Genomic DNA, 21,724 nt, shown 5'->3' on the forward strand with positions numbered 1-21,724 from the left:
TGAGATTTATCGCAAACAATCTATTAAAGGTAGGAGTAGGGTTGTATATACGTCATCCTCCTCAAATCTCATTTTGTGTGATTACACTAAATATATACGCTCCTCGTAAAGAGTGAAACCATGCTAGTTAAAGGGTTTATAGCTAGCAAAAATAAAATAGGCTATGCAAATGAGATTGATGCATAACACATGAATTTTCTGAATTATCTACTTATAATATTAAAAAAAAATCAGCTGGCTGACGGACTTTAACTTTAGACGCCGGTCAATTCATACATAGCGCATGAATTTCATGCGCTATAGGTGATTTGGCTACCTTTTTTTGGCCTTTATTTTGGTCTATTTTTTTTTCCGCCCGTCATTCAAATTCCGGACTCTTCTTAGGATCTTCCATTGTTGTATCGTTTCGAGTCTAAACAAGGACATAGTATAGTAAAAATCCTCATTGTTGAAATGTCTGATGAAAAGGTCTTAGAATTTTACTCTTCATCTAGATGGCCAAAGAGTTCTCTCCAATGAGCCGCGGCTTCTTCTGGGGTTCGTGTTGACCAAAGGTGAGGCTTCGCTTTCTCGCGTGCTTCCAAAATTTTCTGCTTCACATGATTTAATGGTGAGTATGAAAAACAAAATCAACAAAATAGTACAGGAAGCAGAAGTGACTTTATGAGGATACATAGGAAAGAGCAAGCAGAGGTATAACAAATGAGTTTTAAGTAATATACACCATTAGTGTAAGTATTTTTTACACTATCAGACATCTTTACTTCTTGTAGCAGGTAATATATCTCATTATTAAAATTTCAAATCCCACACTTTAAGGAGGCTTACCTATAAATATCCTTTAGATAACCTAATGGTGTAAAACATGCATATACTGACAGTATAAAACTTAAAACTCTTAACAAAATTATCACATGATAAATTCTATATCCATTGATTAAGAGAAAAGGCCTCTGCATCTATAATCACATCTTCAGAAAAGCGTCCATCCAAAAAGAGAAATTGCTTGTAGCTCAGCAACCACATTAGAAGCAAATACCATAGCATAACTGCCTTAGTCAGCAACTCAAGAATGTGGTTGACAAATGAAATCACGATTAATTTATCAGCAATACTCAAAATTTTGGATGGGTTGAGGCATACTAAGTGTACTTTTACAGTGGCACGATAAATGTTTGGCATGGATATCAAAATCAAAGGACAAGCCAACTACCTAGGTGGTTTGCAGTTAGATGTTTTTCTTGTCGTTTGCATAATTTAACATACCGAAGACCTATATTTCTTTGAGGACTCTGAAAACATAGATGAGTTTGGTTTTTGCCGAAATATAAGCATGGCACTTGAGTAACTGTCTTCCAGCATGGCTCTCAAAAGACTAATCAGAAAAAAAAAATCTTTATAACCATGTCAAATGTCAAGAAAGTTAAATTTCCTGATATCATTGATGTACACAAATGACAGATGGAATAAGATTTAGAGAAAAGATGAGCTAAAACTAAAGTGTGAGGGGAGGAAAGTGGAGGTGAAAACTCCAGCAAATGCTAATTTGTTATTATATCTTGTTCAGTCATTTGCTGACATAAATAAGCTTTTAAGCCAGTCAACAAATTCAGAATCAACTTGCAAATTATGGATTTTCTGTACTGTAAATTGCACTAAAGATTAAAAGAAAGTGGAAAAGTTCTGGGATAACATGCTAGTAAGTACTTTCAGTTAAGCCCAGAGCAAGTCCATGAAAAACTGAACATAACAACAACATACCCAGTGAAATCACAAAGAGGGTAGAGTATATGAGCTTACGAGCAAGTGACAAAGATATCGATATTAGCTCAAAATCTATGACTTTAAGGAATCTTACAAGCAACACAAGGTCTATTAACTTGTAAAATATATTCTATTTGCATATTTGAATGACTCGGATGAAAAGAACATCATGAACAGTCCAGACTATGATGCAAGAGAACACTGTACCTCTACTTCAGAAGACCTTTTGGTTTTTAAAGTCAGACAATCAATAAGACCATTCCATTTCTGACTACAATTATCAAGGGCACCAAGTCTATAGTACTGCTGCATCTGATGGACTGGAGCTGCCACAACATAATTACACATCAGTCTAAACTAATTCTCAATGAAGACAGTGCACGTAAGAACAGAAGACAAACAGCTCTCATATAAGTCCCACTGATATCAACTTTGGTTTTGTTCCTTTTGGACTTATTCATAAACTCATAAGCTATTGCAACCAAAACTTATTTATTAACAACAGCAACATAGAATGTATGGTGATGAGCATTCTTTTTCAGTATAGAATTGTGTTGCTTTCTCAGCATGTAAATGAATCATTTTGTTATTGAAAACGTCTAAATGCATGTCTACAACAACAACAACAACAATCCAGTGAAATCCCACAACGTGGGGTCTGGGGGTCTAAATGCATGTCTCTCAATTAAATTATCAGCTTCCAGGAATTTCCTTCCTTAACAAGGACGGAAAAAGAACAAATAGAAAAGAAGTTATCAGGAGTGAAAATAGTAGCAGACAATATATTAAGTGTCATCAGAAATCAAGAGCAACACTCACATCACTTCAGAAACAGCAAGTTACCAGTACACTATAACCCTGTTGTGTTTTAATAGTTCCCCTGAGTTGCAGCGGAATGACTAAGGCTACTAAAGGCAAGGATCAGTGCAACACTTGTCTTTTGAAGCCCCGGCTTAGCTAAACAGCAGTCTAGATCCTTGAAGAACCTACGCTTGCAAAGCTCTCTTCTGACAACCCCAAGAGCAGTCTCACTTTTGTTAGTATCATGACTACTAACATATTTTCTTAAGCAATTCAACAGCCTCCTCGGTCTACCATTTGCTTAATCATTTACGAAATCGTTATTTAAGGCATTCATGTGCCACAAACAGTAATCTTCCAATTATTCATCACGAGGTGTCAAAAAATGGGATTCAAGAATGCTTTCAACTGAAAGGGTGATCAAGTGAAATTCTACTATTGTTTGGTCATCTGTCCACCCTCTCTTTCTCCTTCTATCGTCTAATATATAAATGGATTTACATAGTTAATTAGATATCGACCTAAGTTTATTACAGGTGAACTTTTTGTTGGAAAGCCTTTGATTCAGGTTCTTTTTCCCATTTTTCTAACAAAAGTAAGTGGGTTACTTTGAATCACAATTCAGACCAATCAATTCGGGGTTTCATTGGATAAAGAAGTTGCATAGTTCTTATTCTGATATGGCACAAGATCAGGTGGACTGTTGCACTCTAAAGGTTCCAAAGTTGAAAACCTACTTGTTGCAAACTAAATTCATAGGTTCTATTCTAAAGTGAAACCCCGTTTAATCTGCAAAAGAAATGATTGTGATGCTATATCTAGAATCTGCATTGAATCTACCAACCAGAAAGTACTTCCTAATTGAAATGATCTGAGCTTCGCCTTTCTTTTCTTTATCCTCGTCAAGAAAAACAAAAAACAAAGAATGGCTAATGTCAGTTGCAGCACTAGACTCAACAGCCTTTGGCTCATTGCAACATGTAGCCTATTGCTTTAATAATTTTGGCATGTACACAGACACACCTCAAGACCCATATTACTATATCTGAAAGGCTAGTGCAAGTCCTATCCTGTGCCATAGACTTCAACTTAGCAGAATAGGAAATAAATTCCGTTATTGAGGATAGAGCAACAGTTCCATTCCACCAATAAAAAGGGAGATCCACCTTCAAACTCATACTTCAGAAAGAGTCTCTTTCAACCTTCTGTGTTCTGAAGAACCTGAAGATCTTCTTTTATTTCGAAATCAACAACTAGCAAAGACCTCTTGCACAATATCTATCTCGGATTTCAAATTGTTCACTTGCTTTAATTATTCATGTTATGGATAGGAGCATAACCCTTTTCCTGTGGGTTTTTGAGCAAGTAGGAGAAATTATTGGTACTCTGTGAAAGATTCTTGAGAGCCATAATGCAACCAGCTTCATATGACCAGGTGGACTGGCAAGATCTGCCTATCATCCACACAACAACTTATATGTCTATATTTCATTCACAGAGTAATTGGTTTCTTGTAGTGACAAATTAGAAATATGTCAGCTGACAATTGTATTTCTAAACAAGGATTAGTGATATTGGTATCTCGAAACAACGTTCATGACAAATTGAATCTTTACATACAATAAATACCAAAAGCATAAAACTGATGCCTAACGATTACATCCTCCAAACTTTGCCATTTGGTTGCTATTATTAAGTAGTGATTACATGAATTTGATACCTTAAGCAGAAACCCCTGCACCCTAAACGTAGTTTAGCTATGAAGAGAAGAAAATGATGATTTGATTAAGCATAGTGGCAAATAAACCATGTGAAAATATACAAATCAGGCTACATCTATTATTAAGTAGTGATTACATGAATTTGATACCTTAAGCAGAAATCCCTGCACCCTCAATGTAGTTTAGCTATGAAGAGAAGGAAATGATGATTTGATTAAGCATAGTGGCAAATAAACCATGTGAAAATATACAAATCAGGCTACATCTATTATTAAGTAGTGATTACATGAATTTGATACCTTAAGCAGAAACCCCTGCACCCTAAACGTAGTTTAGCTATGAAGAGAAGAAAATGATGATTTGATTAACCATAATGGCAAATAAACCATGTGAAAATATACAAATCAGGCTACACAGAAGCCAATACCTATCTTTGGGTGGAAGATTGACTTTAATCAATAGCGGGCTTGATGCTATGCCAAATTACATGACGTCGTTATTCCATTTGCCAGGTAGCGTCTTAAAGAAGCTAGACTCCATCAGGAGAAATTTTTTATGGCAAGGAAATGGAGAGGGGAGAAAGAAGTATCACTTGGTGAAATGGGATTGTGTGATCAACAACAGAAAAAAGGGGGAATGGGCGTAAAGCAACTCAAAGTACAGAACCAGAGTCTTCTCTTGAAGTGGCTATGGAGGTTTGTCTCCAAGGAACAAGGTTTGTGGAAAGATGCTATAGCTTCCAGATATACAATGGAAGACTTATGGATCACTAAGGAAGTTCAAGAATTGAAATAGGAAACGGAAGGAGGACATCATTCTAGAATGATGTGTGGGTTGGTCAATACCCCTTGAAACAGTCGTACCCTGTGATATATAATCTGAACCAGCAGAAGGAGGCAGCAGTAGCAGATGTCAGGGACAACCAAGGATGGAACCTCTCTTTCAGGAGAATGTTGAATGACTAGGAGATAGACAAGAACAGATTTCAACAATTCTTTGGAGCAGGCCAATAACCTTAACACAAATGAAGACAGCCTACAATGGTTGAGGGCCAAAAATGGGAAACTCACAGTAAAATCAGCTTACAGACACCTTGATAGGCCAGCTGCAATGCTCTTACCATGGCCTTGGAAGATGATATGGAAAGTCAGAATACCTCACAAGGTGACTTGGTTCACTTGGTTGGTAGCCAGGCAGGCAGTACTAACTCAGGACAATCTAATGAAAAGGGCAAGGTAATTATGTTCCAGGTGTTTTTTTGTGAAAGAGAAACAGAGACAACAAACCATCTCTTCATCCATTGTAGAGTGACAGAGAAACTGTGGCATGTGTTTTTTAACTTGAAGGGTATCAATTGGTCCATGCCAAGGCATAAATCAGAAGCCTTAACAGGCTGCAATAGAGAAGGAAATATGTCAGGCCACAAGGAGAGATGGAAGATCGTCCCTGCTTGCATCTGGTGGACAGTATGGAAGGAAAGGAACCAGAGATGTTTTGAAAACAAAAGCATCCCTTTCCAGAGCTTGAAATTGAATTGCCTTATAACCTTTTATTTTAGGTGTAACTATGTCCTCCCCCAGAAAGATGGATGATATTTCTCACTTTTTAGATAGTTTAGACGAGTATAGGTGATAGGTGTTGACACCCAATTTTGACCGACCTATAATTATTTTTTGAATCACTATCTTAATAGATAGGCATTTTTAAAAATTATGTTCTTGTATTATATATATATGTATAAAGTTAATTTTTTTAGTTTTTACCAAAAATAATAATAATAATAAAAAAAAATCATATATTTTGGCGTTCATAGCTCATAATATATTTTTTTCTATTTGTTAATATTATTAACATCTTTTTTTTACCGTTTATGAAAATAACAAGCTTTGTACATTCAAATATATTTTTTTTCGCATTATTTAGTATATATTATACGTGTGTGTGTTTTCTTTGTATAAATATTACTTAATTAGGTATATTTTACCAATTTACTTATTCATATTAATTTGTGCATATTGCATACCTATTTTAATACGACTTATATGCATATGCATATAAGGTTATTACTTAATTAAGTTCATTGTGAATTTTAGTTAATATGTATGTCATATCTATTTTTAGTATATACATAAGTATTTCTTTATAAAATATGTTATTTACTAAGTTTATTTTTTGTAATTTACTTCTTCATATTAATATATACGTATTTTAATAGGTCTTATGTACATATGTATATAAAAGGGTTATTATTTAAGTTTATTATATATTTTAATTTGTTTATGTTAACATACCTATTAAACATCTATTTTTAGTATGTAATATATATAAGTGGCATTTATGTATATATACACAAATATTTATATTGTATGTACATGCATATTTACTTTACATATATAATATTATAATTTTATAGATTTATGATTTTACTTATTCAACATGTATTTGACAACTAATCATATGACATTTTATTTGTATGACTACTTATAATTATATCCTAATTAAATTTAATGTAGTCTATTTTTATATCAAATTATAATCTCAACCATAGATTGCATTTTGATCGGACGGCTCTCATTCGTTCTTATCCTTTTTCACACCCCAAAACCCTAAAACTATCTTATTCTCTCTCTACCTCTTTCACCTAATTCTCTCTCTACCTCTTCACCTAACTCTCTCTTTCTATTCATCATCTTCTCAAAAGGAGAAGAAGACAACCACAAGAGTTGTCTTCTCCACCACATAGCCGCCACCGACGGCTCTCCCTCTCTCTCTCCATCGCCGCCTCTCCCTCTCTCTCCCCGTCACTCTCTTCTCCGCCACCAACGACGGCGAAACGCAGCAGCTCCACCAACGCCGCCAACAGCTTTTCCGCGACACCGACAACTCCGACGACAACAAGATATTGGTATATTTTCATTTAATCTTATTTATATTATATATATATATACGTATATTGTGTTTCATGAATAGATCTAAAATTTTATAGTCCTTTTATGATGGTTGTTTCGGCCCCCCATACGATACAAAATTGGTGGCAAAACATTCGTAGGGCGCATGGTATTGAGATCAGAAGGCATTTAGGTGCTTTGTTGTCGCTCATGGGAATTCGAGCCAACAAGATCTTCATTATATTGCTGATGGAGTTTTGGGACCCAAGCACTGTGACCTTTAAGTTCTTGGATTTTGAAATCACTCCAACACTAGAGGAATTTAGTATTTTTCTTGAATTACCAATAAGAGGAAGAACACCGATATGTCCATCAACCATAAGTACAGAAGGTTTCCTTGGGTTGTTAGGGCTGCGTATCTTGCCATCACTAAGGCGTGCAGAAAATGGGAAGGTAAAGTTGGACTATCTTTTCCAAAGATTTGGTCGTCTCGAGAGCTTCGATAAGCACCGAGATGAATTTGCATGCACTCGTAGACAATGGATGCATATGAGACCAAGGGTATTTGTGATGGCCTTTTTGGGGGCTATGGTCTTCCGAATGAGATTTCATTCGATAAATATCAACATTCTGCCAATTGTAATGGAACTTTTTGCGGTACCGCATAACTATTCCTTGGTGCATATGATTCTCGCTGAAGTATTTCGATCATTGTCAGCATGCACAAGGGGGCATAACTTCTTTGGGGGCTGTAATTTATTATTACAGATCTGGGCAATAGAGCACTTCTATCGCCGAGAACCACAAAGGGACTACACGATAGACGCCCGCAATTTGATCCAAAGCCACAATGATCGTCTTAGGTATTGGGACGCACCTATGGGAGAGGAAGAGTGGCGTCCGTTTTTGACCAACCTCACAGGAGATTCCATCCACTGAAAGTATTTTTGGACGGGAGGATCGGTTTTTGTCAGGACGCAACACCTCTATTTCATTAATCTGGTCGGGCTAGGAGGTATTCAGCCATATGCTCCTCTCCGAGTGTTACGACAATTCGGAGTCGTCCAAGACATACCATTATGGGCAAATATGGCACTACACGAGGATGATCTCACTTCGGTCCCAGCAGGGCATATAAGGAATTTGCAATTAGAATGGGATCACATGATTACGATAGAGGCAGGAAATGAAAAATGGTGCACGCCAAAATATTATGTGCGGCGTACCACTGTGAGACATTTGGCTCGGCCAAGTACGAAGGGGATTGTGGGTGTTGCGGATAACCAATAGATTAATTGGGTTAAGCAGGGAGTACTCCCTCACATTGAATTCACAACACCAATGTACAATCAAATAATTCCAGGATCAGTAAATCATTTAATACCAATGATCGAAGAAGATCCAGAGGAAAACCCTGAAGAGGATCCAAGTGAAGATCCTGAGGAGCCGGAAGAGGAAGATCCGGAAGAAGATCCGGAAGAGGACCCAGAGGAAGAAGCTCACTCTGAGTATGGTTCGACGAAGAGGTAGGATCGAACCAGATTGACGAATTCTCGGAGTACTATCCAGGGCCCTATTATGATTATGATGATGATGACGACGCTCCGACATGGCTTTAGATTTTCATTCTTATCATGTGCCTTGTCATCCTTTTGTTCGCCTTATGGCCTCCATGTACTTTCTTTTTTTTTAGGTTTCTGCCCGTGTACTTCATTACAAAGATGCAAGGCATCTTTGATTAATAAAATTATGTTATTCCAAATCCGAAATGTGTTTAATGGATCATTTATCATCAAATTGATTGCAACATAGGTCGTCCTCTAGCAAAAAGAGGCTATGTATAGGACACATTTGAATGTCGTTTAACTTGGCGTGTATGCATATTATATGCTTGTTGTACTTTTAAATCTTTCCCAAACTAACATACTTTCCTTTTTCTTTCTTTTATTTTGTTTTGTTAATCCCTAAAAGAACGTTGATTTGTGTCGACTTACGAACTGGCTGACTCACGATACAACCTTCGATCAAGGGGAAAGATGACAGGTGAAGAAGAATTTAACATTGCTGCAAACATAATGATACCAGTAGAAAATCCTGAGAGTTCTCAAAATATGGCCAACATCCAAAATGATGAGAAGATGGATCACATGGCGCAAGAGCTTGAGATTTTGAGAGAGGAACTACGTCAGGTGCGACAGCTTTTATACTTCAATCTCCTTGTGGATCATATCATGAAAGAGGGTGGTCATGGCCCTCATATAGGTTGCACCAGCATTTTTTAGGCCAAATGGCATTACTCTATAGCAATACACCCCCCATGGAGTGATAAATGCTGTCTTTTCTGCATCATCTTCATTCATCAGTATCTGGTGATATCCCGCAAAACAATCGACAAATGATTGCAATTCATGTTTTGCACAATTATCAATGAGTATATGAATATTTGGGAGAGGGAAATCATCCTTAGGACTAGCTCTGTTGAGATCTCGATAGTCTACACATATTCTGATCTTCCCATCCTTTTTTGGCACTGGTACTATATTGGCCAGACAAGTGGGGTAATTTGTGACCCTCACAACGTTTGCCTCAATTTGCTTGGTTACCTCCTCTTTAATCCTTAGACTCAAGTCTGGTTTGAACTTTCTTGTCTTTTGTTTAACAGGTAGGAAGGTGGGATCAATTGGTAGTTTGTGTGAGACGATATCGGTGCATAACCCCGGCATATCGTCATAAGACCAAGCAAATATGTCGATATGTTGCCTAAGCAATTCTATTAACTCATTCTTTCTTTCGGCCTCCAAATGTATGCTAATTTGTGTTTCCTTCACAGTTTCCTCATCTCCTAAGTTGACAACCTCTGTTTCATCCATATTAGGCTTTTCCTGGCTCTCGAACTGCTCGACCTCCAGTGGTAGGTTTTCAGGCATCATGCTTTCATCATATTCTTCGTGATCGGGTTCATTATTTTCACTTTGCTCTATGGATTCGTTACATGTCATAACCGTTGAATTAGGATTTTTAATACGAATGCTGAAAAGTATAAAAATGCAAGTAAAATAAATAAGTAGGTAAAATAATAAGACAGTTTTAAAGAAATCAAAGACTTTTATTTAATAACGTTCTAGCTTTTTTTTTTTTAGAAAAAGCAACCAAAAACAAAGATCAAGCATGATACAAGCCTCAGCTTTGATCATTCAAATTAAAAAATACAAAACTACGTTCCACACTACCAGGACTATTGTCGAAACAAGGACGGACTGATGGTCCAATTCTGCAAGCTTTCTCCAGGCTTGGAATCACGGATGCTCAATTTGGGGAGATCTATCTCTTCCTCTTCTCCAATCATGGCCACGAACAAATTTCCTATTCCTTCCACTATGTCATCGTCAGATGCGTGATCTAGAATCGGAACTTGCTTTGGTACAAACATTGTCTTGATGGATCCCCTGTTGTGGACTCGTCCCGATGTAGATCCATATCCGAGTCCAGTGGTACCTTTCTGATGCTTCAGCTGGATGGGTTCAACTATGCCATTGGCCCTGGGTCCAAGTCCTGTCTTAGGCTGATACTCGTATTTCAACATCTCTGCTGCGACCATCTTCGCTGCCCTCGACAATTTCACACCAACCGACTCTAACTTCTCATCAACCCTCACAGCTTGCATGATTTCTAAAGTGTGAAAAGTGGCTCCATCTAATTCCTCAGTTACTGGAACAGAATTGACAGAATAGATGGGGTGATTGAGCTTCCCATGAACAGTAACTTCTGCGTGACCCCACTCAAACTTTACACATTGATGAAGAGTTTGAAGGAACTGCTTTTGCCATATGGACCCATGGTCTTCCCAGCAGCAGGTTGTAGTTCGATGACACATCCATCACTTGAAATAAGACAGGGAATTTTGTTGGCCCCACTTGCAATGTGAGATGGATTTCTCCAATGACGCTTCTCTGTGCTCCATCAAAAGCTCTAACCTTTACACGACTTTCCTCTATATCTCCCATGTTTAAACCTAAAACTTTAAGAGTTGTGAAAGGGCAGATATTACATCCAGAACCGCCATCAATCAGAACTCGCGTCATAATCTTATCACGACATTTGACCGCGATATGAAGTATTTTGTTGTGTCCAGTCCCTTCTGTTGGTAGCTCATTATCATGGAAAGAGATTTTGTTAGATTCCACCACTCGTCCGATTGTTGCAGCTAAGGTTTCACTTGTGGTCTCTTTTGGAATGCAAACCCCATTTTAACACCTCCATCAAAGCATTTCTATGTACCTCAGAACTCATTAGTAAAGACATTATGGATATATGAGCTGATGTCTTCTTCAGTTGCTCTTCGACTGAATAGTCTTTTGGCTGCATCTTCCTCCAAAATTCCGTGACTTCAGCATCGGTAACATTCTTCTTGGGATTCGGTTCCTTCTCAAGAACTCCTTGATTTAGATCATTTGGAGCATAGCACCTTCCTGATCTAGTCATTCCATGAGCCACAGCGGCGTCAATCATCTTGCCCTTGGCTTCTGTTTTATAATCCCATGGGACTCTTTTGGTGTCAAACTCAACCTTTCTAGCAACTGTAGTGGTTACTACAACTCTCGGGAGATATGTTTGGACAGTAAGAGGTTCCCTTAGCGGAACAGTGATAATAGGTTGCATTGGAGATGCAGTGGCAGCTTCTTCGGCGTTCCAGACAGGCGCGATGGTTTCTCCCAAGTTGTACTCTTCTTCTAGAGAAACCATGTTGACTTCTCGATTCTCATGATTTGGCAAAGGGTTGATGTTCACATTCGGAGGTGTTAGAGTGCATTTTATTATTCCTCTTCTGATCAACGTCTCAACCTGGTTTTTCGAGCCATAACAATCTTCTGTGTCATGCCCTTGGATTCCCGAGTGGTAAGCGCATCGCTTGTTTCCATCAAAATTGTAAGGGATTGGGTCTGGGAGTTTTCCCTCAACTGGCTGTAGTACTCCTGCTATCCTCAACCTTTCAAACAATTGAGCATAAGGTTCGACAATGGGTGTGTAGGTGCGAGTATTTCTGGCTTCGAGATTTGGACGTGGTCTTAGCACATATGCTGGTCTGTTTTGGTGGGTTGGTGCTTGGAGTGGGACATGTGGTTTTGTTGGACTTTGGTATGTTGGTGCTCGGGGTGGATTATAGTGTGGTCGGGTATTATATACCAGGTATGAGGTGTATGGAGTATGTGCAACAATTTGGGGATTGTTGGGGTATTGGTGGGATTGTCCTCCATGTTGGTAATTGACGACTGAAACATCCTCCCTTTTCTTCTTGATGCCACCAATGGATCCTGATTGTATGGCCTTACTTGCAGCTTGCAATGCAGCCATGGACTGAATTTTACCCGATTTGATGTCTTCCTCTATAAAATCTCCCATCTTGACCAATTCTGCAAACTTTTGGCCCATCATTGACATCATCTTGTCAAAGTAGATACCTTCTTGGGCTCGAATAAAGTATTTTGAGAGCTCACTCTAATCGAGCGGTGGTTGAACCCTTGCAGCCTCGGTTCTCCAACGTCGTGCATACTCCTGGAAGCCCTCCGATGGTTTCTTTTGTATGTTGGCTAATGAGAACCTGTCCGCAGTGATTTCAGTATTAAATCTGAAGCGATTCATGAAATCCTCAGCCATTTCCTGCCAGTTATACCATTTGCGAGGATCCTGGCGTGTATACCAAGTCAACGCTTCTCCAGATAGACTTCGAATGAAAACTTCATTCTTAGTTTCTCATTTCTCCCTACACCGACTAACTTGTCACAGTATGCCCTCAGATGTGCGTGAGGATCGCTCTTTCCATCAAATATGTCAAACTTTGGGGGCTTGTATCCTACCGGCATGTCAATATCTGGGTGGATGCATAAATCATCGTAATCTAGGCTCTCTGTTCCCCTAGTGACTTGCAGGGTTTTTTTTCAACGCCTTCCTTAGACCTCGAAGTTGAGCGTCTATCGACTCATCTTCTTTCAATTGGGCATCCTTCTCCATCTCTGCATATTGGTCAACCTCATACGGGACCTTGACCCTAGCCGGCGTCGTGAAAATAGGGGCCTCAACAGCATATACAGGTGGTATCTGTGAATCGTAAGGAGCGGCGGTGTGTGCTCCAAATATCTGTTGTGTCACTGGGTAGGTAGGTGTGACGGGGTCTTGAGTGGGAAGGTCAGGAGCAGTCCTGACTGCAGACGGATGAGCTAATGGTGCTTGACCATGAATGGGAGCACGGTTAGGCATGTTTGGAGAATCTGCAGGAGGCAGGTCAGCTCTAGGGAAGTGGCTGGGCATCTTGAAAGTTGGGAAGGTAGTAGCTGAAAGCTTGGCCAAGTCTCGCACTTGACGTAGTTCCTCTCTCAAAATCTCAAGCTCTTGCGCCATGTGAGCCATCTTCTCATCATTTTGGATGTTGGCCATATTTTGAGAACTTTCAGGATTTTCTACTGGTATCATTATGTTTGCAGCAACGTTAAATTCTTCTCCACCTGCCATCCTTCCCCTTGATCGAAGGTTGTATCGTGAGTCAGCCAGTTCGTAAGTTGACACAAATCAATGTTCGATTAGGGATTAACAAAACAAAATAAAAAGAAAGAAAAAAGAAAGTATGTTAGTTTGGGAAAGATTTAAAAGTACAACAAGTATATAATACACATACACGCCAAGTTAACGACATTCAAATGTGTCCTATACATAGCCTCTTTTTGCTAGAGGATGACCTATGTTGCAATCAATTTGATGATAAATGATCCATTAAACACATTTCGGATTTGGAATAACATAATTTTATTAATCAAAGATGCCTTGGATCTTTGTAATGAAGTACACGGGCAGAAACCTAAAAAAAAGAAAGTACATGGAGGCCATAAGGCGAACAAAAGGATGACAAGGCACATGATAAGAATAAAAATTTAAGGCCATGTTGGAGCGTCGTCATCATCATCATAATCATAATAAGGCCCTGGATAGTACTCCGAGAATTCATCAATCTGGTTCGATCCTACCTCTTCGTCGAACCCCATCGAACCATACTCAGAGTGAGCTTTTTCCTTTGGATCCTCTTCTGGATCTTCCTCTTCCGGCTCCTCAGGATCTTCACTTGGATCCTCTTCAGGGTCTTCCTCTGGATCTTCTTCGATCATTGGTATTAAATGATTTACTGATCCTGGAATTATTTGATTGTACATTGGTGTTGTGAATTCAATGTGAGGGAGTACTCCCTGCTTAACCCAATTAATTCATTGGTTGTCCGCAACACCCACAATCCCCTTCGTACTTGGCCGAGCCAAATGTCTCACAGTGGTACGCCACACATAATATTCTGGCGTGCACCATTTTTCATTTCCTGCCTCTATCGTAATCATGTGATCCCATTCTAATTGCAAATTCCTTATACGCCCTGCTGGGACCGAAGTGAGATCATCCTCGTGTAGTGCCATATTTGCCCATAATGGTATGTCTTGGACGACTCCGAATTGTCGTAACACTCGGAGAGGAGCATATGGCTGAATACCTCCTAGCCCGACCAGATTAATGAAATAGAGGTGTTGCGTCCTGACAAAAACCGATCCTCCCGTCCAAAAATACTTTCAGTGGATGGAATCTCCTGTGAGGTTGGTCAAAAACGGACGCCACTCTTCCTCTCCCATAGGTGCGTCCCAATACCTAAGACGATCATTGTGGCTTTGGATCAAATTGCGGGCGTCTATCGTGTAGTCCCTTTGTGGTTCTCGGCGATAGAAGTGCTCTATTGCCCAGATCTGTAATAATAAATTACAGCCCCCAAAGAAGTTATGCCCCCTTGTGCATGCTGACAATGATCGAAATACTTCAGCGAGAATCATATGCACCAAGGAATAGTTATGCGGTACCGCAAAAAGTTCCATTACAATTGGCAGAATGTTGATATTTATCGAATGAAACCTCATTCGGAAGACCATAGCCCCCAAAAAGGCCATCACAAATACCCTTGGTCTCATATGCATCCATTGTCTACGAGTGCATGCAAATTCATCTCGGTGCTTATCGAAGCTCTCGAGACGACCAAATCTTTGGAAAAGATAGTCCAACTTTACCTTCCCATTTTCTGCACGCCTTAGTGATGGCAAGATACGCAGCCCTAACAACCCAAGGAAACCTTCTGTACTTATGGTTGATGGACATATCGGTGTTCTTCCTCTTATTGGTAATTCAAGAAAAATACTAAATTCCTCTAGTGTTGGAGTGATTTCAAAATCCAAGAACTTAAAGGTCACAGTGCTTGGGTCCCAAAACTCCATCAGCAATATAATGAAGATCTTGTTGGCTCGAATTCCCATGAGCGACAACAAAGCACCTAAATGCCTTCTGATCTCAATACCATGCGCCCTACGAATGTTTTGCCACCAATTTTGTATCGTATGGGGGGCCGAAACAACCATCATAAAAGGACTATAAAATTTTAGATCTATTCATGAAACACAATATACGTATATATATATATAATATAAATAAGATTAAATGAAAATATACCAATATCTTGTTGTCGTCGGAGTTGTCGGTGTCGCGGAAAAGCTGTTGGCGGCGTTGGTGGAGCTGCTGCGTTTCGCCGTCGTTGGTGGCGGAGAAGAGAGTGACGGGGAGAGAGAGGGAGAGGCGGCGATGGAGAGAGAGAGGGAGAGCCGTCGGTGGCGGCTATGTGGTGGAGAAGACAACTCTTGTGGTTGTCTTCTTCTCCTTTTGAGAAGATGATGAATAGAAAGAGAGAGTTAGGTGAAGAGGTAGAGAGAGAATTAGGTGAAAGAGGTAGAGAGAGAATAAGATAGTTTTAGGGTTTTGGGGTGTGAAAAAGGATAAGAACGAATGAGAGCCGTCCGATCAAAATGCAATCTATGGTTGAGATTATAATTTGATATAAAAATAGACTACATTAAATTTAATTAGGATATAATTATAAGTAGTCATACAAATAAAATGTCATATGATTAGTTGTCAAATACATGTTGAATAAGTAAAATCATAAATCTATAAAATTATAATATTATATATGTAAAGTAAATATGCATGTACATACAATATAAATATTTGTGTATATATACATAAATGCCACTTATATATATTACATACTAAAAATAGATGTTTAATAGGTATGTTAACATAAACAAATTAAAATATATAATAAACTTAAATAATAACCCTTTTATATACATATGTACATAAGACCTATTAAAATACGTATATATTAATATGAAGAAGTAAATTACAAAAAATAAACTTAGTAAATAACATATTTTATAAAGAAATACTTATGTATATACTAAAAATAGATATGACATACATATTAACTAAAATTCACAATGAACTTAATTAAGTAATAACCTTATATGCATATGCATATAAGTCGTATTAAAATAGGTATGCAATATGCACAAATTAATATGAATAAGTAAATTGGTAAAATATACCTAATTAAGTAATATTTATACAAAGAAAACACACACACGTATAATATATACTAAATAATGCGAAAAAAAATATATTTGAATGTACAAAGCTTGTTATTTTCATAAACGGTAAAAAAAAGATGTTAATAATATTAACAAATAGAAAAAAATATATTATGAGCTATGAACGCCAAAATATATGATTTTTTTTTATTATTATTATTATTTTTGGTAAAAACTAAAAAAATTAACTTTATACATATATATATAATACAAGAACATAATTTTTAAAAATGCCTATCTATTAAGATAGTGATTCAAAAAATAATTATAGGTCGGTCAAAATTGGGTGTCAACAATAGGTATATTTGGTTTTGCTTACTGTAAACTCCCGATGTACTTACTACTGAAATACACCATTAGTATATTTTATCCATAAAATGTTAACTTTCTCAAAAAAATAAAGATGCATAGCATAAGAGACTATCATTAAGTACACACACAAAAAAAAAGAAGTCAGATTCAATCCTTTCAAAAGAAAGAACCCAATTGAAATAACTAGCCTGTACAGTGTTTAACGAACGTTAATGATAATCTGCACTCATTTTCGGTAAAGAAAGAAACTCAATCTGAAGTAGCTATAGAAGTAATAGGAAATAGGAATTAACAGCATTCATTTTTTTGGCCTACACAATTTTCCAGTTTCAATGCCAGGAAGAGGATGCAAGGATTCCACGTACAACAAACCATCAAACTTTAGGCATATTTAATGACCAGGAGATTTGATGGATTATAGCATATAAATCCTTTTCAAAATTGCGGTCAACAAACGAATAAATCAAAAGAAATTCAACTTACAGTAGCAGAACCAGAGTGCATCGAAGTAAGGGACGCATGACAATGCTCTTCGTGATTGTTTTTCTGAACTCATCTGAACTTCTTCCGATGTCGAAGATCAATTTCAGGCAAAAGCTGAATCACTGTTAGAAATTTTGATAGCTGTGTTTAGACTTCAGAGAAGAATATGGATGAATTGTGGTAAACTTCTCAACTCTTAAGCTGCTAATTCACTCAAAAAAAGTATTTTCCCCACAAGGTATTTTTAATTCACCTTTCCCACCTCTATAGACCTTTTTAAACAGGCATTTGAGATTCGAAAGGGAAAAAAGAAAGTAATACTTGAAGAGATATTGTACATGAAAATAAAATACAAGTTTTGTGAGTGGGAACTTGAAAAGGAACTCTTAAAACTTGTTTTTCAAGTTCTACATTTCAAGTTTGAAGTTAAAATAATGTATCAATTTGATAAACAAATATTTATTTGAAATAACCTCCAAATGCAATTCAAATATTTCAAATCTTATTCATGGCCAAACGACTTAGGGGTGTTTTTTCTTTTACAACAACTTAATGAGTCTGAATAAATCCGTAAGAGTTGAGATCTATGATAGTCTTAATATTAGTAAGATGTTATTCGTTCAATATTTTCTGGGGTAAAAATATCTGATCACAATTTCATCCATTTTTATTGTTGCCCGTCGTTGTAGCCCACCACTATCAACTATTACCACCCACAATCACCATCCTCAACCACAATAACCACATCTAATTCTCATCACCACTAGTCATCATTTACAATCAGCACCACCAACCAACACTATCTTAATACATCATCTTAATATTTTATTTAGATCAGCACATCTTAGTATTTATGCACATCCTAGTATTCACATGAAGGCATCTTGATCTTAAGAAAATACAACGGAGACTTGAGCCTCATCATTTGTTTGTACTTAATGAGTATCTTAATTTTAATCATTCTATTCTCAGACACTTAGTATGTTTGTTTTTTAGATCTGACTATTAATCATTTAGATCTTAATCATTAAGTGTGTTTGTTTTTAGATACGAATATTAATCATTTAGATCTTAATCATTCAGTGTGTTTGTTTTTTATTTTACAATCACTTACTGGGTCTAAATAGATCCGAATGATTAAGGTCTACAAAAAATTATATGATATTAACTGCTGCTACATAAATCAGCATCTCCCGGCTTAGCAATTTAGTTTCCATCTGTCTAAAATCAGTACAGATAGAAATTAAGAAAACTACAACTACAACAAACAAATAAAAAGCACAAAGAACAATACTCTTTATGTTCTGAAGAGAACCAAAAGGATAATAATTAAAAGGGAATTCACTTCAAGAAGAGTATTAGTGCAACCAATTTTAACTATTGTCTTGAAAGACATTAGAGGCAATGAATCTGCTGAAAAGCAGAAACTAAGGAAATGACAATATTACGACAAAGAAATGATAACTATGCTAGCTTATCTTGATTTTAATCATCCTAAATTGAAAAGAAGAAAACTACGGAAATGTTAATATTACGACAAGAATCAGTACAAACAGAATACAATGAAGATACAATAGCATATTTTATTAAACATTAGTAACTATCTATTCTTTTATGAATTTTTCCTCATCCTCCTCAAGTTATTGAACCTAAACTCAAATAAGGAGTGCAAACTATAAAACTAGCAAAAACACAGTATGGTAAACCTATTGTCCAGCAACTCAGGCCCTCAGGCTATTAGACATGGGGTATCAGCTTGAAGTAAATAATCTAAATCTTATCAATAAATGGGTGGAATCGACACGAAAAGCATGACAAAACTATTTTATTTTCCAATTCACATGGTCTTAAATTCATCATCAATAAGTCAAGTTCGGCTCTGGAATAACTCTTCCTCTTACTTTTTAACAAAGTAACCAATCTTCCTATTTTCCATTGATCTAAACACCAGAAAGAGGAAAATAAATGAATGAGAACAAGAAGAGTAGAAGTAAGAAAGTGATAAACTGGATACATAAACAGATAAATCTTTTCTATTGATGCATATAAATAACATTCTTCTTTAAACAACAACCCAGTGGAATCCCACTAAGTGGGGTCTGGGGAGGGTAGAGTGTACGCAGACCTTACCACTACCTCGAGGAGGTAGAGAGGTTGTTTCCAAAAGACCCTTGGATCAAGTGCCTCAAACCCAAGTAACAAAATAATAAACAATAAATACAACACATCAATTAATAGGAAAGTTTACAATGAAGAAACAACTAACAACAAAAAAGAGTGATAATATAGACACGCTACACACATAATACGCTGATTCTCCACTAATTCCCTCCCCCTACTAGCCTTCTACCCTAATACGTGTCCTCCACTCTTTCCTATCTAGGGTCAAGTCCTCGATAATATGGAGTTGTGTCAAATCTTGTCTAATCACTTCTCCCCAATACTTCTTCGGCCTACCTCTACCTCTACCTCTACTTCTCTGAGTCCCCCCTACAAGCATCCTCTCGCACCTCCTCACTGGGGCGTCAACGCACCTCCTTCGCACATGTCCAAACCATCTCAGTCTCGTTTCCCTCGTCTTGTCCGCCACAGGAGTCATTCCTACCTTCTCCCGAATAACCTCATTCCTAATCCTTTAAACATACTTTTAAAAAAAAATCAAATAAATAGAGGGAGTACTAAATTATTCAATTTACCAAGGTTGTAGCATCTAAATGGACAAGATGCAGCTTGACTTTGAAGTGAAGAACAAAGGAAAAGAAGGCAAAAAGTACAACACAAAAGAAGAAGGAATAGGCTTATCCTCCTAAGCTAAAGGCTAAGACCAATGGCAGGATATACAAGAAACTAGATGAACATACAAGAAACTAGATGAACATGGATAAAGCTAAATGACATAAAACCTTATTTACAGAAAAGAAACAACATCCACATGCACCACCTTAAAATTATTTACATTAACAAACAAGTGGACTCAAAGCAACATTCCTCAAAGCTTGATGTTTTCCCCTATATACAGATTAGCTGTTAACAACCAAAGCAAAAAGGGTAAAAAGAAAAATGACAAAGAACACAAGGCAACTCTCCCTACCCCTTTCGATTTGGAGCATCTGCCTCAGCACACAACACACAAACGCCCAAACCCGCAGCCACAGCACACAAACGCCCAAACCCCAGAACTAATCAAACACCAATTATCCAACAAAAGCTGAAAATGACATTTTTCTTTAAGAATATCAACTGAAATCAAAGAAAACTACAGCCAAAACATACAAATACCCAAAACCCAAAAATCATGAAACACCCATCATAGTAAACAAGCTCAAAACCAGACCTGAAAGGAAGGAAACTTACCCAAAGCGAGCAAGCTAAAATTTCTAAATCTGTTGAGGAAATCCTGAAGAAGGTATACAGATGGCTAGAAAACAATAAACTTCAAAGTCGAATATGTCACTCCCACCAAAAAAAATTGAAGAACGTAAAGAGGTCAACCAAAAAGTAGTCAAAGTCGAATACACAAAGTGAAGAAACAAAAATTATAGAACAGAGAGTAATATGCATTACCTGTAATGAGAAAACCTAAATAGCAAGATTACACCGGCAATGTCGGATATCAATGGGTGTTCATCGGAGACGGGCGAGTGTGTTGGGTTTTACTAAATAAAGGTTGTGTGTTTTCTAAATGTCTTGAACATTATGGGCAGCCTCAACACGGCCTAAAGTCGAATCCCTAATATTTATTTATTTATTTAATTATTTTTAAAAAATAATTGTCACATTTATTTTTAGAAATGTAACTATTTAAATTATTTAGGGGTTCTTGATTATTTGGACTATGTCACATGTTTCACCAACTTCTTCTATATACTCTTCTTGGATGTTATTATATCTAACTCAACTTTATTGCTGACTTGTTCATTTGAAGATTATCATTTCATATTTTTTGATTCAAAATTTTTATTATTTGTTAAAAATCTATCAAGGGCTCTTTTTAGAATTTATTTAATTCTTCAAGTTTTTTTTCTTTTTATAAAATTGGATCATATTTTTTAATTGATATATTTAAATTAAATAAATTTTAATAATAACTAAAACAAGAATATATATACTTATGAACTGAGAATATCAACAATAACAATTTTTCAACAAAAATTATAAAATAAAGTTAGAATAATCACCTGATTCAAAAATTTGATAAATATATAAAGATTTCGAAATAGTGTTGCACTTCTTCAATATAATGATTACTGGTTGGCTT

The 21,724-nt window shown here is 37.0% G+C and overlaps 1 protein-coding gene across 2 annotated transcripts; it reads right to left on the minus strand.

Moving 5' to 3' along the window:
• Positions 1-21,169, minus strand: LOC129886946 (uncharacterized). 2 transcript variants are annotated; one of them, XM_055961855.1, is made up of 4 exons: positions 21,031-21,169; positions 17,467-17,588; positions 1,972-2,090; positions 1-590 (listed from the first exon to the last, which is right to left on the minus strand). In XM_055961855.1, the coding sequence occupies exons 2-4, from the start codon at positions 17,537-17,539 to the stop codon at positions 480-482; spliced, it is 303 nt and encodes a 100-aa protein (XP_055817830.1). In that variant the 5' UTR covers positions 17,540-17,588; positions 21,031-21,169; the 3' UTR covers positions 1-479. The 2 variants fall into 2 exon arrangements, with proteins under 2 accessions (XP_055817830.1, XP_055817831.1); XM_055961856.1 differs by lacking the exon at positions 21,031-21,169 and adding an exon at positions 20,821-20,904.
• Positions 21,170-21,724: the final 555 nt, after the last annotated feature.

This window comes from Solanum dulcamara, chromosome 4 (genome assembly GCF_947179165.1).
Source record: "Solanum dulcamara chromosome 4, daSolDulc1.2, whole genome shotgun sequence".
Taxonomy (NCBI): Eukaryota; Viridiplantae; Streptophyta; class Magnoliopsida; order Solanales; family Solanaceae; genus Solanum; species Solanum dulcamara.